The 19,856-nt window shown below is 49.6% G+C and overlaps 1 protein-coding gene across 14 annotated transcripts in view; it reads left to right on the plus strand.

The window, feature by feature from the left end:
- Positions 1–19,856, plus strand: part of LOC143956163 (uncharacterized) — a 309,704-nt gene that overhangs the window by 96,664 nt on the left and 193,184 nt on the right. For 3 of the 14 annotated variants that reach the window (XM_077466272.1, XM_077466273.1, XM_077466274.1), the window contains one exon: positions 7,616–12,101. The exons of the other annotated variants lie outside the window; for them this stretch is intronic. In XM_077466272.1, the coding sequence (XP_077322398.1) occupies positions 7,616–9,114 (1,499 nt within the window). In that variant the 3' untranslated portion in view covers positions 9,115–12,101. Of the gene's footprint in view, positions 1–7,615; positions 12,102–19,856 lie in introns of those variants that run through there. 14 annotated transcript variants of the gene reach the window in all.

The raw sequence follows: 19,856 nt of genomic DNA on the forward strand, positions 1-19,856 counted from the left end.
AGGCCCTTCCGCAGGGGGGGTAGGGGTAGGGCAGGAGCAACAGGCTTGAGCCAAAGTGGGAAGTTGCAGAAGGTGCGTTCAATTACTTTAAAGGACGCACCAGACTTGGTTGAGTGGCTCACTCAGCCTTACTCTTCTGCACCCTCCTCATCCTCTCGATCTGCATCCTCTTCTTCACTCTCTGCTATGTGCACCCCCAAAGACACTACCACCAACAACACCACCACATACCTTCCGCTTGAGTCACAGGAATTATTTTCCGATCCATATCAAGACATTTCTGATGCGCAGCCACTCTTGGTATTGGATCAGGAAGAGGAGGTAGCAACAACCGCCACTCAGCAGTCTGACGACAGTACCCAGATCAGCCCAAGGAGGAGGTTGGTCCCCGGTGTTGCTGCCTACTCCGAGATCTCTACTTATAGCGGTGGGGAAGGTGAAGTCGATGATGACGTGTCTAGTGATGTCACGTGGGTGCCCACAAGAGAGGAAGAGGAGGGGAGTTCAGAGGGAGATATGGGCCAGCAGATAGGGAGGAGAAGCAAGAATAACTTACATTGCACAGGAGGGACAAAGCAGACTGCAAATGTATCAGGAGCGAGCCATCGACCATGTACGGTCACATCTGGCGCTCCCAGGACACCAGCACATGGCTCCGTGTGGGCTTTTTTTAACGTGTCCGCTGCTGACAATAGCGTTGCCATCTGCAATCTTTGCAGTCGACGCATTAGTCGCGGTAAGCCCAACACTCACCTAGGGACGACCGCCTTAAGAAGGCACATGAGCAGCCATCACTGAGCCCAGTGGGAGCAACAGAACACATAAAGCCACACTCCAGGCTCTCACCGTCCAGCCTCGTCTTCTACTTCTCCTTCTCCTCTCTCCTCACAATTGTCCTCCACTCCACCTTCCATCACGCCAAGCTCACGTTTTTCTGCAAAAAGGCAGGCTTCCGTGGGCCCAATGTTCGAGCGTAAAAAATGATGACGCCCGATAACCCTCTTGCCCAACGGTTGACGGCTGGCTTGTCAGAACTGATAGCCCGCCAACTACTGCCATATAAACTGGTGGACTCGGAGGCCTTTCGAAAATTTGTGGCCATTGGAACACCACAATGGAAGGTCCCAGGAAGGAAGTATTTCCCAGAGAAGGGCATCCCAGAGCTATATGGCCATGTTCAGTGAATGTATCCTGGCACACAGTGTCGGTGCCAAGATACATCTGACCACAGACACGTGGTCTAGCAAACACGGGCAGGGAAGGTATATCACTTTTACTGCCCACTGGGTGAACCTTCTGATGGCTGTCAAGCATGTAACCCGTGGCACACGTGTAGATTTGGTTTTACCGCCACGGATTGCATGCAGGCCTGGCTCTTCTTCTCCTCCTCCTCCTACTCCATCCTCCTCCCTCTCCTCCTTGGCTGACTCCTCCTTTTCCGCTGCTAGCGTCTCTTCCGCTGTGCCGCCCAAGCTCCCCAGAACCTATTCGACATGCCAGGTGAGACGTTGCCATGCCATGCTGCGTCTGTTGTGCCTGGAAGCCAAGAGCCACACTGGCCCGGCACTCCTTTCAGCTTTGCGTTCACAGGCAGATCAGTGGCTAACACCGCTCAATTTGACAGTTGGTAAAGTGGTGTGTGACAACGGTGCCAATCTGCTTAGCGCATTGAAACAGGGCAAAATTACGCACGTGCCATGCATGGCACACGTCTTAAACTTGGTCGTGCAGCGATTCGTTGTCAAATACCCTGGGGTCCAGGACATCTTGCGGCAGGCAAGGAAAATCTCGGCCCATTTCAGAAGATCTTACACGGCCATGGCTCGCCTTGCTGACATTCAGCGGCGACACAATCTGCCGGTCAGACGTCTTATTTGCGATTGCCTGACACGATGGAACTCAACCTTCTTAATGCTTGATAGGCTGCTCCAGCAGAAACGTGCAGTTAACGTCTACCTGTATGAACTCTGTGGCAGAACAGGTTCTGGGGAGCTGGGTTTTTTTTAATCGCGCCAGTGGCTGCTCATGCGCGACGCATGCAGACTTCTGCGCCCATTTGAGGAGATCACCAAACTGGTCAGTCGCAGCCATGGCGCCATCAGTGACATGGTAGCTTATGCCTTCTTTATGGAGCGTGCATTGCGTTGTGTCATTGATCAAGCTGTGGAGGAGCAGGAGCGGGAAGATGAGGAAGTCGCAATGCTGGATGAATTCCCAGGGGGGGCTACTCTATCTGAGACAAGTCAACAACAGGAGTCTGAAGAGGAGTCAGAGGAGGATGGTGCCGGGGCGGATGAGGAGGAGCAAGAAGAGCATGCTTTAAACCTTTCTGGGATCCCTGTTGTTGTACGTGGATAGGGTGAGGAGAATGAAGAGGATGACATTATCCTGGATGATGAGCAGGAGCCAGGCCACCACACCGCTTCCAGTTTAGTACAAATGGGGGACTTCATGCTCCAGTGTTTTAATAGGGACCCCCGTATAAAAAGCATAAGGGTCAAGGACCAGTACTGGGTGGCAACGTACTTAGACCCCTGGTACAAACACAAAATGGCGGAAATGTTACCGCCGTCACAGAGGGCTGTCAGAATGGAGCACTTCCAGGCCTTGCTTTGAGAAATGCTGCATTCTGCTTTTGCGTGCGCTAGCAGAGGAGCAATTCCCACTCCCAGAGAAGGAGTTGCGGGTACCAATCCAACAGCGCCTGCAAGAAGAGGCCGGTTTGAAGATGTGTTGGTGACTTCGGATATGAGGTCATTCTTTCAGCTGACCTATCGACAGATGTCATGCGGATCCAGCATCAGGGAACGCCTAGACCGTCAGGTGTCTGACTACATCGGGTTAACGGCCGATGTGGACGCTCTGAGGAGTGATGAACCCCTGGACTACTGGGTGGGCAGGCTTGACCTCTGGCCAGAGCTTGCCCAATTTGCAATCGAACTGTTGGCTTGCCCCTCGTCCAGTGTCCTGTCCGAAAGGACGTTCAGCACAGTAGGGGGGATCGTGACCGATAAGCGCACTCGCCTAGCTCATGACAGTGTTAACTACCTCACATTTCTAAAAATGAATGAGGCATGGATCTCGGAGGAATTCAACACATGTGACCAGTAGACCATGTATATGTCTATAAACAATTTTTTTAATCGAGCACACAGACCTTATTTCTTCATTTGGCTCACTTCCTTGTCCAAAAAAAGCACACCGTACTATATGCCCGTACCCTCCTGTTTGAAGAGGTTGAGCGATGTCATATTTCTACTGGGGCTGCTTATTATGAGGGACTCCCACCATCCCTGTGCTGTGCTGACTTCCTCCTGGGGCTGCTTATTATGAGGGGCTCCCACCATCCCTGTGCTGTGCTGACTTCCTCCTGGGGCTGTACCTCTGCTGTGCATATTATAAGGGGCTCCCACCATCCCTGTGCTATGCTCATTATGAGGGGCTCCCACCATCCCTGTGCTGTGCTGACTTCCTCCTGGGGCTGTACCTCTGCTGTGCATATTATGAGGGGCTCCCACCATCCCTGTGCTATGCTCATTATGAGGGGCTTCCACCATCCCTGTGCTGTGCTGACTTCCTCCTGGGGCTGCTTACGGTGCAGGTGTCAGTGCTCTCTATCAAGGTGCTGGTGTCAGTGTTGTATATCACGGTGCTGGTGTCAGTGCTGTATATCACGGTGCTGGTGTCAGTGCTTTATGTCACGCTGCTGATGTCAGTGCTCTCTATCACGGTGCTGGTGTCAGATCACTCTATCACGGTGCAGGTGTCATTGCTGTATGTCACGCTGCTGATGTCATTGCTCTCTATCACGGTGCTGGTGTCAGATCACTCTATCATGGTGCAGGTGTCATTGCTGTATGTCACGCTGCTGGTGATCATCTCCTGCACCCTCTTCTTTGCCTACCCTGACCTTCCCTCTCCTCCATTGCCTTCATGCGCTCCACAGTCCTGAATTGTCACAAAAATTTCACATATAAAAAAGAATGCTTGTAGTTGTCGATCCCAGATTCACCTCATACATGTGTTATGTCATTGGCCATGTGGTGGGACTATGTTTGCACAGCTAGTAATTATTTTGTGGCTGCAAATTTGACCTGTAGGTTTGCAAAGTTCGCCTCCCATTGAAGTCAATGGGGCCCGCCGTGAACATTACGGTTCGCGAACTATCGGCCGCGGTCCGCGTTTGCGAAACGTCCCATCGGAAGTTCGTCCATCACTAGCCAGGAGTAGTTATCCTGGTCAATTGCGAGAGATCCATTGATTTCCCTAAGTTTGGCCTTGTTGCACTTTTCTCTTCTACTGCTAGGTGGCCGGGTACTTTGTGGTACTAGATATGAGAAGGGCAACCCAAGGTCAGGTTATGGGTATATAATAGATGTCTCTGCCAAAGGGCTGGGTTTTCTTGAATCCATTTGCCTGCTGGGAGAAACTATATATTTGGGTGAGGTCAGGTGATCTATGTTCTGTGCAACCAGAACAGCTGTCTGGGTGGACATGTGTCATACGCCCTGGACTGCTAGGCTGGAGATTGGGCCTATCATGGGGGCATCTGGCTGCCAGGATGTGTGATCGTCTATCAATAAGTAAGAGGGAAGTGCAGGGTTGGGATTGTGGCTTGCAGTCCAACCATAAGTGACGGTTCTGCCGGATAGAGAACCTGTTGTGGTCGGAGGTAGAAGGGAAGCTGTCGCCACTAAGGAACCAACCACCTTCACCAAGGACCACAGTAAGTAACTGAAGCAAGTACCGGAGTAGTATTCTCATGGAACGGGCACAGTGGAGAATCGGGAAACTTCAGGTGGTGACCAATTAAGGGACCCAACCAGCGGAGGTGACGCTTGCAGAGCAACCTTGTGAGTCAAGCCAGGGACCGAAACCGATTAGCAGGGGTGAAGCTTGAGAACTATCTGGAGTGCCAGGCTAGGGACCCAGCAGGTAACCGTGGGTGACGCTTGAGGGAGATACCACCGCAAAGCTTTGAGGAGCTCCAGGGATTCAGAGTCAGTGAATCAGAGGGTCCAGTGAGAGAAGCTCAAGGGGCTTAAGAACTACAAGTAGAAGTTGTAGTGAAGCAAAGAGGACTGTAACGATTTGTGTTAGGAACTGTTAAAGACTGTTGCCATAGGAGACGGCAATCCTGCACGTGCCGATGTGGCATCTTGCTGGAGGCCTTTCCCTGTACGGTTGTCCTCCTATTGAAGTCTCTGAGTCTGCCAACTGAAATTGCAACGGCTTAAGGGTCTCCTGGCCCTAACCCTCTTTCCCCCTCAAAATATATAAAGGACTGTTAAGAGAAATAAAACCTCTTTTACATCCAAGAAGTGTCTGGAGCCCAATAACTTTATCCACCTTGCACCCACTATGCCTCACAACCCACCACATACAGACGGATGTCAGTTTTCTTTGGCCCTGAAGGTTCTCTTTAGACTGGAGGAGGCTAGAGACTTTGCCACATCAGTTTCCATCTTCTTTGAGCATCCCTCCTTTTATATATTATTTAAACTCAATATATGTCCTTTTTTTTATTTTATTTTTTTTCTATGAGTCTTGGGTCCAGTCACATGACATCATGGGTCTTCTTCCTTGTGTTCCTCCAAGGGGCGTGTGTTGAATGACATGTTGCTGGTCTTTGCGCCTATAAATTCAAGCCATGATGATGTTGTGGCCCTCAGGGGTGGGATTCCTCACCCCCTGGATTGACAGGAAATGGATATGTGATCTATTCTGAAATAGGTAAACTTCATTTCCTCTTCTGCAGGTCAGTAACACCTACAAATCGGGTCCCTCCCTCAGCCTGTTATTAGATAGTTAAAGCCCAAACTAGGGAAACATAAAAACTGCTTGTTTATGTCCAGGGGACATAGAAAAGAAGAACGACTTACCTAATCTTCTGCTACTCCGCATTGCTAGACAGGTCCCTGCAGATTTTTCTGCACTATGCTTCAGTGGTCTAAGGTCATCAAGACCAATGCAGGATCCATAACCCTAGGGACGTTCCTCTGTTAAAGTTTGGGGGAGCGCCCTCTGCCATCAGGTAGGTAAAAGTGCTTCTCTTCTCCCCTAGACCAAACAAGCATTGAACTGTGGGTGCAGCCTAACTGCAAGAAATCATTTTTAAAATTTCCCAGAGTTACGCTTTAGAGGAGAAGCAGCAAACTGGTGATCTCATGTCTCTTTCACTCTGCTCCCCCCTCCTTTCAGCATGTACTTTGTTAGCACTGCAGCACAGCTAATTGGCTGCTTGTTCTGCTTCTTCTCCCTCTCCCAGTCTGAGCTCTGCTGTACTAGTACTGCAAGAGCCTGATAGTTGGTCATTATTGGGTACTTACACTGCTTACATTTATAAAAATGAAGTATTAATGTCTTTTATATCAGCATTCATTTTTTTTATCTTTTTTTCTTTAGGGTGAGGAACGGATTCATTTAAAAGTTGAGGTTAAAGAAGAAGAAGTGGAGACGTTTGTGGGGGGTGATCAGCCGTCCACGGAGGAGGTTGGGATGATTATGAAAAGTGAACAGGAAGAAATGTTTTTACTTCTCAACCCAAGTAAGTAACAGACACCGTTTGAGGCCGGGGGATGGTAAAAACAGGTGGTCTGACCTCTGAGTGTATGCCCTGCATCTAGGAGGTTGGACACTCAGCAGAATCAGGCCCAGAGCTTCACATAGGTGATTTGTAACAGGATCATTATGTACCTAACAATCACACCATATGAAAGGTCCATCTCCATTCCTCAATATAACGTCATGTTCCCAACAAATGAGGAGGAGATACTGTACACCATATGAAAGGTCCATCTCCATTCCTCAATATAACGTCATGTTCCCAACAAATGAGGAGGAGATACTGTACTCCATATGAAAGGTCCATCTCCGTTCCTCACTATGATGTCATATTCCCAACAAATGAGGAGGAGATACTGAACACCATATGAAAGGTCCATCTCCATTCCTCAATATAACGTCATGTTCCCAACAAATGAGGAGGAGATACTGTACTCCATATGAAAGGTCCATCTCCGTTCCTCACTATGATGTCATATTCCCAACAAATGAGGAGGAGATACTGAACACCATATGAAAGGTCCATCTCCATTCCTCAATATAACGTCATGTTCCCAACAAATGAGGAGGAGATACTGTACATCATATGAAAGGTCCATCTCCATTCCTCAATATGACGTCATGATCCCAACAAATGAGGAGGAGATACTGTACACCATATGAAAGGTCCATCTCCATTCCTCAATATAATGTCATGATCCCAACAAATGAGGTGGAGATACTGTACACCATATGAAAGGTCCATCTCCATTCCTCAATATAACGTCATGTTCCCAACAAATGAGGAGGAGATACTGTACACCATATGAAAGGTCCATCTCCATTCCTCAATATAACGTCATGTTCCCAACAAATGAGGAGGAGATACTGTACATCATATGAAAGGTCCATCTCCGTTCCTCAATATAACGTCATGTTCCCAACAAATAAGGGTGGAGACTGGTTTGTTTTCAGATTTTGATGTTACAGTTGTACCCACTTCCATGTCAGAACTCTGACATTTTATATATAATATATATCATTTTTTATTTTATTTTTTTATTTCCCACAGATGGATGTGATGTCAGGAATTCCTCGGAGAGACGTCTTCTATTATCTGCTGATTGTAAGTCAGAAGATAATGTCATCACACAGGATCCTCCAGGAGGAAATCCAAATACACAAAATATACATCACAGACTTTCCTGTCCGGAGACATCAATGGATCCCTCTGATCAGGGGGAATCTTCTCATCAATCACATACTATGATTGGAAATATCCATGTAAGATCTCACACTGCAGATCCATCAACAGATCCTTCTAATCCCGAGGAATCTTCCTCACCCCATGAAGGAGATCACCGAGGTCAGAATCTCTTCTCATGTTCAGAGTGCGGGAAATGTTTCCCTCAGAAAGGAAAACTTATTCAGCACCAGAGAGTTCACACGGGCGAGCGTCCTTTCCCTTGTTCAGAGTGCGGGAAATGTTTTTCACATAAGTGCACTCTTCGTACACACCAGAGAATTCACACAGGTGAGCGTCCTTATTCATGTACAGAGTGTGGGAAATTTTTCATTTGCAAAGGGGATCTTGGTAAACACCAGAGAATTCACACAGGTGAGCGCCCTTATTCGTGTTCAGAGTGTGGGAAATCTTTCACTTTGAAAGAAAACCTTACAAAGCACCAGAGAAGTCACACGGGTGAGCGTCCCTATTCATGTTCAGAGTGCGGGAAATCTTTCTCTAAGAAAAAGAACCTACATGAACACCAGGGCAATTACAATGGTCTGTGTCTCTATTCATATTCAGATTGCAAAGAATATTTCCACAAGAAAGATAATCTTGTTAAGCACCAGAAAAATCACACGGGTGAGCGGCCTTATTCATGTTCAGAGTGCGGGAAATCTTTTCATAAAATAGATAATCTTGTTAAGCACCAGAGAACTCACACCGGTGAGCGACCTTATTCATGTTCAGAGTGCGGGAAATCTTTCACGTTGAAAGGAAACCTTGTGAAACACCAAAGACGTCACATAAGTAAGCATCCTTATCCATATTCAGAGTGTGGAAAATCTTTCACTTTGAAAGGAAACCTTATGAAACACACAAGTGAGCATCCCTATTCATGTTTAGAGTGTGGGAAATCGTTCATTCAAAAAGGAGCCCTGGTTGAACACCAGAGAATTCACACGGGTGAGCGTCCTTTTTCCTGTTCAGAGTGCGGGAAGTCTTTCACTCTGAAGGGAAACCTTGTTAAACACCAGAGAATTCACACCGGTGAGCATCCCTATTCATGTTCAGAGTGTGGGAAATCTTTCACTCATCAAGGAGACCTTGTTAGACACCAGAGAATTCACAAGGGTGAGCGCCCTTATTTATGTACAGAGTGCGGAAAATCGTTCACACAGAGAGGAAACCTAGTTGAACACCTGAGAATTCACACGGGTGAGCGTCCTTATTCATGTACTGAGTGCGGGAAATCTTTCACTCAGAAAGGAATCCTTGTTACACATCAGAGAAGACACACCGCACAACGTCCTCAATGCGGTCAGACTGCAGGAAATGATTAGACATCGGAGGGAAGGAACCTTCTTATTCTTTTGACAAATGTACGATGGTTTTTACTGGTGGAACTGTTTTCATCCATAGAACAGCTATAGGAAGAAACTATTTATATTATAAAGGGGGGCTTCCTGGCAAACGTTATTATAAATTTGTGGCATTTTGCTGGTCTGAGTCTTTTCTTGGCTTGGTAATTCCAATTATTGGTATTTCTTTGAGGTATTTCTTGGAGACTCCAATGATGAGATGTTCCTGCTACAGTTTCTGCCCCGCACTTTCGGAGATCCCCGTTCCCCTTTTTTCATATTGCATATTTTGAAATAAAAATACAGCACAGAGCGTGGTAGCCCCTCATAATAAGTTACAGGGGTACACAAAGATCCAAGCACACCAGGGAACAAACATGAGCTTCAGAATATCCAAAAGTAGACAGGTAGGCCCACATGGTGTCCAATGGACATCACAGAACATTGGGGCCATAGAGAAAATATCTGAGTTTTTAGGGGGGTGATTTGATAGTTATATATTCATAAGATTTAAATGTATAGTTATACAGTCTTCACATGAACCAATACTGAGTTACTCCAATACTTGCATAGCTGGCACTAAGTATATTTTTCAATATGTGAATAAAAAGCTGGGAATTGTGACCTTGTATGAACCAATACTGAGCTACGTCTCTCAGTGGGCTTTCAGTGTCACATAAAACACCATCTCCTCTGCTCCTCTTCCTCTCTCTGTTGGAGTACCTCAAGGCTCCATCCTCGGCCCCCTCCTATTCTCCCTCTATACTTCTTCCCTAGGCCAGTTGATAACCTCCCATGGCTTCCAATACCACCTCTATGCCGACGACGCCCAGATCTATCTCTCCACTCCTCAACTTAGCCCCTCGATCTCCTCACGTATCGCAATCTCAATATGGATGTCACACCACTTCCTCAAACTCAATCTTTCTAAAACTGAGCTTGTAATATTTCCTCCTTCCCATGACTTTACCATTAAGATCAACAGCACAACCATTGGTCACTCCACACATGCCACGGTGGCTGGTTGTAATCCTGGACTCTGACCTCTCCTTCAGCCCCCACATCCAATCACTGGCCACATCTTGCCGCCTTAACCTCCGCAACATTTCCAGAATTTGCTCCTTCCTGACTAAAGACACCACGTAACGACTTATTCATCCCTTGGTTATTTCCCACCTCGACTACTGCAACTCCCCCCTCGCTGGCCACATCTTGCCGCCTTAACCTCGGCAACATTTCCGGGATTTTCTCCTTCCTGACTAAAGACACCATGTAACGACTTATTCATCCCTTGGTTATTTCCCACCTCGACTACTGCAACTCCCTCCTCACTGGCCACATCTTGCCGCCTTAACCTCGGCAACATTTCCAGAATTTTCTCCTTCCTGACTAAAGACACCACGTAACGACTTACTTATCCCTTGGTTATTATTTCCCACCTCGACTACTGCAACTCCCCCCTCGCTGGCCACATCTTGCCGCCTTAACCTCAGCAACATTTCCAGAATTTGCTCCTTCTTGACTAAAGACACCACGTAACAACTTATTCATCCCTTAGTTATTTCCCACCTCGACTACTGCAACTCCCTCCTCGCTGGCCACATCTTGCCATCTTAACCTCCACAACATTTCCAGAATTTGCTCCTTCCTGACTACAGACACCACGTAACGACTTATTCACCCCTTGGTTATTATTTCCCACCTCGACTACTGCAACTCCCTTCTCACTGGCCAACCTTTACACAGGCTATCCCCCCTTCAGTCTATTATGAATGCTGCTACTAGATTCATACACATCACTAACCGATTTGTGACTGCCGCTTCTTTCTGCCGATCACATCACTGGCTTCCCCTACCCCATCGTATAAAAGGAAAACTACTTACCACAATGTACAAGGCCATCCACAACATTGCCCTCAGCTATGGGCTCAGGCGTGTTTGTATCGTACCCACCGGGAAGCTGTCACTGCACACCGCCAATCAAAGGCAGCCTGTGTATGTGCAGCTGTGGGCTGGGAAATGCCTCACTGCTTATGATTGGCGGTGTGCAGTGATGGCTTCCTGGTGGGAACGATCCGTACTCACCTGAGCCCATTCCTGATCACCAACCTCATCTGCAGATATCCCCCAAATCATCCTCTCCACTCCTCCCAGGACCTCCTGCTCTCTAGCTCCCTTGTTACCTCCTCCCATGCTCGCCTACAGGACTTCTCCAGAGCCACTCCCATCCTCTGGAACAATGGTTCTCAACTTAGTCCTCAAGTACCCCCAACAGGCCATATTTTGGCAACTTCCCTTAGATAAAAAAGCTCTTATCAATACCATGTCATTGATATTGATTTAAAGCAGCTGTGCAAAGTAAAGGAAAACCTAAAGACACATGGCCCGTTGGGTGTATTTGAGGACTGAGGTTGAGAACCTCTGCTTTGGAACTCCCTGCCCACATATGTTGGGTCAGCTCATACCCTGTCCACCTTTAGGCGATCCCTAAAAACTCACCTACTCAGGGAAGCCTACCCCACCTCCAGCTAAAAACTGTACTCAAGTCACCTCCATCCGATCAGCCCCCACAGCTAATAATTTTGTACCACCTCCCCTCCCTTTAGATTGTAAGCTCCATGAGCAGGGCATTTCTATTCCTACTGTATCAAACTGTACTGTAATTGTACTGTCCTCCCTCTATATTGTAAAGCGCTGCGCAAACTGGTAGCGCTATATAAATCCTGTATAATGATACTCGAATAGTTGCATAGCTGGCACCATGTATATTGTTCAGTGTGTGAATAACAAACTGGGAATTGTGACACCAAGTGTGTAACAAATGTAGAAAACATATTAACATTTAAAAACAAAAAAAACACGTGGCAACGAGGGAGCAACTATGACAATACAAGGACAATTCTATTAATACCTGGCAAGAAGTGAGCAATGGTAGCAATACATAAACAATAAAATTGCAGTTACAATAACTGGAGCCCGGTCTGCCTGTTATTTTTGTGTTCTGCTGAGAAGTGCGTATATGGATCTGGCCCACGGGATGCAGAAAAGGATCATTGTAAAAAATGGATAAACCCGAAGCATACAATCCCAACCTTATATTGGTGGTAAGTGAAAGACCTTCTTACAAAAGTGATCAGTGTAGATCATTGCTAGTCATTGGAAAGAATGGGAGAGGAGAGCTGTCGGAGAATGTAGTGTGGATGGTGGAGGAGATCTGTCGGAGAATGTAGTGTGGATGGTGGAGGATATCTGTCGGAGAATGTAGTCTGGATGGTGGGAGGAGAGCTGTCGGAGAATGTAGTGTGGATGGTGGGAGGAGAGCTGTCGGAGAATGTAGTGTGGATGGTGGGAGGAGAGCTGTCGGAGAATGTAGTGTGGGTGGTGGGGGAGAGCTGTCGAAAAATGTAGTGTGGATGGTGGAGGAGACTTGTTGGAGATTGTAGTGTGGATGGTGGGAGGAGAGCTGTCGGAGAATGTAGTGTGGATGGTGGAGGATATCTGTTGGAGAATGTAGTGTGGATGGTGGGAGGAGAGCTGTCTGAGAATGTAGTGTGGATAGTGGAGGAGAGCTGTCGGAGAATGTAGTGTGGATGGTGGGGGAGAGCTGTCGGAGAATGTAGTGTGGATGGTGGGGGAGAGCTGTCGGAGAATGTAGTGTGGATGGTGGGGGAGAGCTGTCGGAGAATGTAGTGTGGATGGTGGAGGAGAGCTGTTGGAGAATGTAGTGTGGATGGTGGAGGAGATCTGTCGGAGAATGTAGTGTGGATGGTGGGAGGAGAGCTGTCGGAGAATGTAGGGTGTATGGTGAGAGGAGAGCTGTCGGAAAATGTAGTGTGGATGGTGGAGGAGAGCTGTCGGAGAATGTAGTGTGGATGGTGGAGGAGAGCTGTCGGAGAATGTAGTGTGGATGGTGGAGGATATCTGTCGGAGAATGTAGTGTTGATGGCGAGGGTAGAGCTGTCGAAGAATGTAGTGTGGATGGTGGGGGACAGCTGTCGGAGAATGTAGTGTGGATGGTGGAGGATATCTGTCGGAGAATGTAGTGTTGATGGCGAGGGGAGAGCTGTCGAAGAATGTAGTGTGGATGGTGGGAGACAGCTGTCGGAGAATGTAGTGTGGATGGTGGGTGAGAGCTGTCGGAGAATGTAGTGTGGATGGTGGAGGAGAGCTGTCAGAGAAGGTAGTGTGGATGGTGGAGGAGAGCTGTCAGAGAATGTAGTGTGGATGGAGGAGGAGAGCTGTCGGGGACTGTAGGGTAGATGGTGGAGGAGAGCTGTGGGAGAATGTAGAGTGGATGATGGGGGAGATCTGTCGGAGAAAGTAGTGTGGATGGTGGAGGAGAGCTGTCGGAGAATGTAGTATGGATGGTGGGTGAGAGCTGTCGGAGAATGTAGTGTGGATGGTGGGTGAGAGCTGTCGGAGAATGTAGTGTGGATGGTGGGAGGAGAGCTGTCAGAGAATGTAGTGTGGATGGTGGAGGAGAGCTGTCGGAGAATGTAGTGTGGATGGTGGAGGAGAGCTGTCGGAGAATGTAGTGTGGATGGTGGAGGAGAGCTGTCGGAGAATGTAGTGTGGCTGGTAGAGAAGAGCTGTCGGAGAACGTAGTGTGGATGGTGGAGGAGATCTGTCGGAGAATGTAGTGTAGAGATGATGAGGTGAATGGGTTTAAATAAATGCAGGTTCAGCCAATGTTACTGAAGTTTGGATACCGAATCTGGGAGCTCAATGGGAGCTGAACTTTAGATATGACCATTTTCTGGGCTAATAGATAAGGGACTGTCAAACAAAGGGAGCTGGGCAGTGGCTTGAGGGATGCGTTCCAATGAAAAAACATTTCTTTTTCAATTATCATTTCCCAAGAAGATGGTCTTTTCAGGCAGCTTAACCTCTTGTAGTGCAGGGTAATGTTTTATTTTTCTCACACAATAAAATCAGCGTTTTTGCTAGAGAATATATATATATATATATAGAGAGAGAGAGATAAATGTATAGAGAACACCAGGAGGGACTTGGTTTTCTCTCAGCAGCATTGGAGACTCTCTTTACTCACCAGTGTTGCCAACCCCTCGAACTAAAATTTACTGGCAGGACACCTAAATTTACAAACAGCACCAATTTTTTACTGGCAAAAAAATCAGGAAATTTACAGACAGACAATTTTTTTTACTGATGTAGTGCAGGCTCCTGAAGAGCACACACTATGTGTTTTTGAAATTTAATGTTACCCCTAAACTGCAGTTTGGTTTGGGTTTAATTACTCTAAATTTTGACCTCAGCATCAGTCTGACTTGACTACAGGATGTTCTGCCTGGCCAAAAGGGGCGCTGTCTCTTCTGGCAGGTATGGAAACGCAGTCTAGTTGGGTGCTTTAAGGTTACTTTCTCTCACAACCAGCCCAGTGGGAGTGTCACTTGCTGTGCCTTCTGGGAGGGGGTACTTAAGATGCGGATGTCACGTGTTTCGGGGTTTGGGTCCAGAAGTATGTTCTGACTACATGGTCCTGGTCCTCCTGACCAGCCCCCAGGACTTCCATGGCCTGGAGTGCGGATCCATCTGACTTTACGTCTTGGGGTTGGCTAGCCCAAGGCGAGGAAACTGGAAAAAGGATTCGGAGGTGGTCCGGTGGCGTCTTGGTTAGTGGAGAGGCCCGGCAACTGTGAAGTTATCCAGGGGAGGACTCTTCAGGAGAAGGCCACGCAAGGGTTGGCTTCTCGACAAAAGAGCCTGGACAAGCTGAAGGACCCAAGTGAATCCAATCTCGTGCGGTATCGCCAGACTGGCTGCAAGATACTGGTACCACACGAGTGTTCTACAAGTTTTCAAGTTTCCTTTACATGTTCTATAACAAAGTCCGTGGCAGAGACTTATTCCTGACTCAAACACCCTGTTGGCTGCTAGGCCTGGTGAGAGAAGGACTATCCAATTAGGGTGGGGATCCAGCTGTGAATGGCTATTCTCTGGATTTATTCAAAGTAAGAAAGTTATTCTTCATACTGACTTTGATACTAAGAGTACCTGGACTTTTCACCTAAACCCTCTGATCCTATACTGAGAGACTGTTTGTTTAGCTATTTTTTTCAAATAAACATTCCTTCAAGTGGATCTGTCCTCAGTCTCTGCAGTTTTTGGGCCATCTACTTTGGGAAAACCCTAGGCGCATACAAGGTGAAAAAGGTAATGGTAAGCCCAAATCAAACCGGCCGCTCCTTCAGGAGTCAGTGCTACACTGACATTGCACAAGTACCTAAAATGGCCGTTTTCAGTGCTAAACAGTAGGGATGAGCTTCGTGTTCGAGTCGAACATACGTTCAACTCGAACATCGGCTGTTCGTCCGTTCGGCGAAGTCCGAACATTTTGGTCCGTTCGCGCCAAATTCGTGTGGCGCTCACGGCCCACAATGCACTGCGATGGCGCAGTGCATTGCTGGCTCATGATTGGCCAAGCATGCACTGTGACCCCGCATGCTTGGCCAATCGCAGCGCCAGCAGCGAGGAGAGCCATGATTGGCCACAGGCAGGATGCCTGTGGCCAATCATAGCTCAGGCTGTGTAGTGCACGCCCCACACTATATAAGGCCGCCAGCGCGGCGGCCTTGTGTAGTGTGTTGGCGTCTGAAGCAGTGGGTGTTCTGTGTACCTTCAACACAGTACACACCGATCGTTTTCGGATGATTTTCGATCTTGCTGTTGTGTAGTGGTTGTTGTCTGCATGCCCTGACCGCAGTATACACCGCTATATTCACCTCACCTATATAGCTAGTGATCTATCTTTTATAATAGAGCTTGCAGTCAGTAGTGTTAGGAGCTAGTGTGTGCTGTCTGCGTGCTCTGTACCCAGTACACACCGCTATATCCACCTACATAGCTGTTCTCTATTTGAGCCCACTTGCCATCTGCAGGAGTTATTGGAAGTTGTGTGTGCCTCCAGCACAGTATACATCTGTATATACCCCTTTATCTCTGGTGTTCTATAATAAAGGCATCTGCAGGAGTTAGTGGGTGTTGTGTGCCTCTAGCACAATATACACTACCCAACTGCTTTTTTACCCAACTCCCTTCAGGCCATTACCATGTCTGGAAGGCCAGCAAGGAGAAGCAGACAGGCGCGAGCCGATAAAAGAGGGCAAGCAGGCTCTGTGTCTAGAGACAACAGTGCTGGTCGTGGACGCGGTGCATTGTCATCAGCACGTGGCTATGGGACACGCTTGTCCTTCTTTTCGGCAGCTGGACATGTTGAGCCGCAACATGCCAACGACTTGGTAGAGTGGATGACCAAGCCCTCTTCATCCTCCTCATCCTCTCTCACCCAGTCTCAGGGTACTAGCAAAGCAGCTGCCAACGCATCGTCCTCCCTCCTCTCAATGTCATCATCAGTGACTCCTTCCCTAGACCCACCACGTCCTCCTGAGGAGTCTCCTGAACTCTTTGAGCACAGTGTTGGGTACATGCTCCAGGAGGATGCCCAGTGTTTTGTAGGCTCTGACGATGACACTCAGCTAGAGGAAGGCAGTAGCGTGAGCACAGAGAGAGGGGATGCTCAAGAAGGACAGCAATCTGGCAGTCATGTTCCATAAGCTGCAGCATACTGCCAGGTTTGCTACAGCGATGAAGAGGGAGGGGATGATGAGGGCACTGACTCCACGTGGGTGCCTGGAAGGAGAGAGGAGGAGGAGGCACATGTCCAACCAGGCAGGATGCCCTCCGGGGGCCAGCTTAGGGGCAGCACACCGACTGAATCACACCGCAGAGCTCTGCCTGTGCAGGGCGCTGCCTCTGCGCGTTATTCTAAAAGTTCTTTGGTGTGGGCCTTTTTTGAGACGAGTGCATCAGATCGCACCGCTGCTATTTGCAACATATGTCTCAAGCGTATCTCGCTTGGCCAAAACATCAGCCGCTTGGGCACCACATGCTTGACCAGACATATGTTGACCTGCCATGCAGCTCGTTGGCAAGCGTACCTCAAAGACCCACACCAAAGAACAAAGCGGACCTCTCCTTGCTCCTCATCAGCTGGCATTTCCAACCCCACTAGACCTTCAGTCCTCTCTGAAACCTGCTCTGAGAGGAATGAAGGTGTAGAATTAGGTGTGTCACAGCCAAGTGCTTCCGGGAACTCTGCTAGCGGTACACCCACGTCCGATTATAGCAGGCAAATGTCCCTGCCCCAGCTGCTGGACTGGCGAAAGAAGTTCACTCCCAGCCATCCACATGCCCAGCGGTTGAATGCTAGCTTGGCTAAATTGCTAGCACTTCAACTGCTGCCTTTTCAGTTGGTAGACTCGGCCCCCTTCCGTGAGTTCGTACAATGTGCGGTTCCTCAGTGGCAGGTCCCCAAACGCCACTTTTTCTCACGGAAGGCGATTCCGGCTCTCTACCGGCATGTGGAAGGCAATGTCCTTGCCTCGCTGGACAGGGTGGTCAGCGGTAAGGTGCATATTACCGCTGACTCATGGTCCTGGACAGGGACGTTACCTGTCTTTCACGGCCCATTGGGTCACTCTTCTGGCAGCTGGGAAGGATGCAGGACAAGGTGCAGTAGGTGGTTGTTCCGCCACCACGCCTCCAAAATGCTACTATTGGTTGTGACACACCTCTCTCCTCCACCCCCTCCTCTTCTTCTTCCTCCATGGCCTCTTCCAGTGCTCCGTCCTCAGAACCAGCGGTGCTTCGTAGGCGTTCCAGGGGCTACGCAAGTACGCAGGCAAAACGATGCCATGCCGTGCTTGCGCTGGTTTGTTTGGGGGACAGGAGCCACACTGGGGCGGATGTTTTGTCAGCTCTGCAGGGGCAGGCCGAGAGGTGGTTGACGCCACGCCAGCTTAAGCCAGGAATGGTGGTTTGTGACAATGGCACCAACCTCCTCTCCGCCCTCCGACAGGGACAACTGACCCATGTGCCCTGTGTAGCTCACGTCCTTAACCTGGTGGTGCAGCGGTTCTTGGGCAGGTACCCTGGCTTACAGGATGTCCTGAAGCAGGCCAGGAAAGTCTGTGTGCATTTCCGCCGATCATTTAATGCCTGTGCTCGGCTGGCTGAGCTCCAAAAGGAGTTGAACCTGCCCAAGAACCGCCTTATATGTGACATGCCCACCAGATGGAACTCAACGTTGGCCATGCTGCAGCGGCTGCACACGCAGCAGAGGGCCATCAATGAGTACCTGTGCGACTACGGCACCAGGACAGGGTCAGGGGAGCTCGGTTTTTTCTCACCACGCCACCACGACACGGGATCAGAGCCGCAGTGTGGCGCCCGGGTCGGCCTCTGAGGACGCCCGGGTGGCCCGGCGGGGGGGTGCTATGGATTCGGGGACCAGCCTGATGCCTGGAACGGCTGGTGCCCCCCCCCTTTCAGGAAGGGGCGAGGGATCGGATGGTGATCGGCAGAGGTTCAGCTGGGGGCAGCCGGAGTGGAACTGCGTGAGGCGGGGAGAGAGCGGCACCGGCCCTGCCAAGTGCCCGTTGGGTCAGTGATGGGGAACAGCCTGGGCCCTCTTGGACTGTGTCGAGGAGTGACAGCACGGACGGCCGCGGCGGCGTCCAGCAGCTGGTAGTTACGGGCCGGGGCAGTGTTGGAGATCGGGAGGACGCCCCCTTGTCGGAGGGAGAGCTGGAAGATGGGAGCGCAGATGAGTCCGTTCAGGTGCCGGCAGCGATGGAGAGCGTGATGACGGCTCGTGGAGGTCCGAGTCCGCGGCAGCCTGATAAGCGGCCGTATGGCCACCCTTTGTTGTCTTCTTTGTGTGCGTCTGGGGCTGGGGGTGTGAGTGCTGGGGGTGGGGAGCCTGGTGTGTCTTTCTCAGGGACAGGGGGGGTTGGATTCTGGAGGGCCAGGGTCCGGTTCACAGGATCTGGCGCTGTTACTGGCGGGTTTGAGAGATATCTTGGGGCGGCTGGTTCCGGCGCAGGGTGCTGCGTTGCCCACGGCGGCTTGGGTACCTTCCTTGGCTGCGATCGGGAGTGGAACGAGGCTCGGGGTATCCGGGGCGTTAGGTGTGGTGCCGGTCGCGCCATTGGCAGAGGTGGGGGCGCCTCCTGGCTCGGGGTCGGGGGCACAGGGAGCCGGAGCTGGAGTCGCAAGTGCGGCGGATGGCGACCAAGGTAAGTCGAAGGAAAAGGAAGTGGACAGGGTGCGTTTGGCAGACTCTGCCAAATGTGAGGTGTACGTTTGTTTTGAAGGGCCGCTGGGAGCACACCTGAAGCAGGAGGTTCGCGAAAAGATATGGCGAGAGGAGTATGTTGAGATCTTTTCGCTTCTTCCGCTGGAGAAATTTAATCTGGACAGAGGTAAGTTGGATGACAGCAAGAAGGAGGAGGAGGAGAAGAGGAGATACAGGCTCATCCCCAGATCATTTGCTAATTGGCTTCAAGCGTTTGCCATTCTAGCTAGTGTGGTGGGCAAAAGGGCGTCGGAAAACTGCTCCGCGCTTTTTTGTTACCTCGATGCGATAGGGGAAGCTCACCGGGTTTACGGGGGTTTGGCTTGGCTCAGGTAAGATGAGCAGTTCCGTCAGAGAAAGGCGGTCCGTCCGTCCTTGCGTTTGGATGCGTCTCATGACTTCGGTGCGGCCTGGCAATTCGTTTTTTCAGGCGGGGGCCGGCTGATCTTTTGCCTCGGGACAGTCGGCCAACAAACGTAAGGGGTGTTGTTGGGCTTTCAACAAAGGGACTTGCAAGTTCGGCACCACATGCAAATTTAAACACGAGTGCTCCGGCTGCGGTGGCTCC

Source organism: Lithobates pipiens, unplaced genomic scaffold (genome assembly GCF_037356315.1).
Source record: "Lithobates pipiens isolate NorthernLeopardFrog02 unplaced genomic scaffold, aLitPip1_a1.2 Scaffold_35, whole genome shotgun sequence".
In the NCBI taxonomy this organism is placed as follows: Eukaryota; Metazoa; Chordata; class Amphibia; order Anura; family Ranidae; genus Lithobates; species Lithobates pipiens.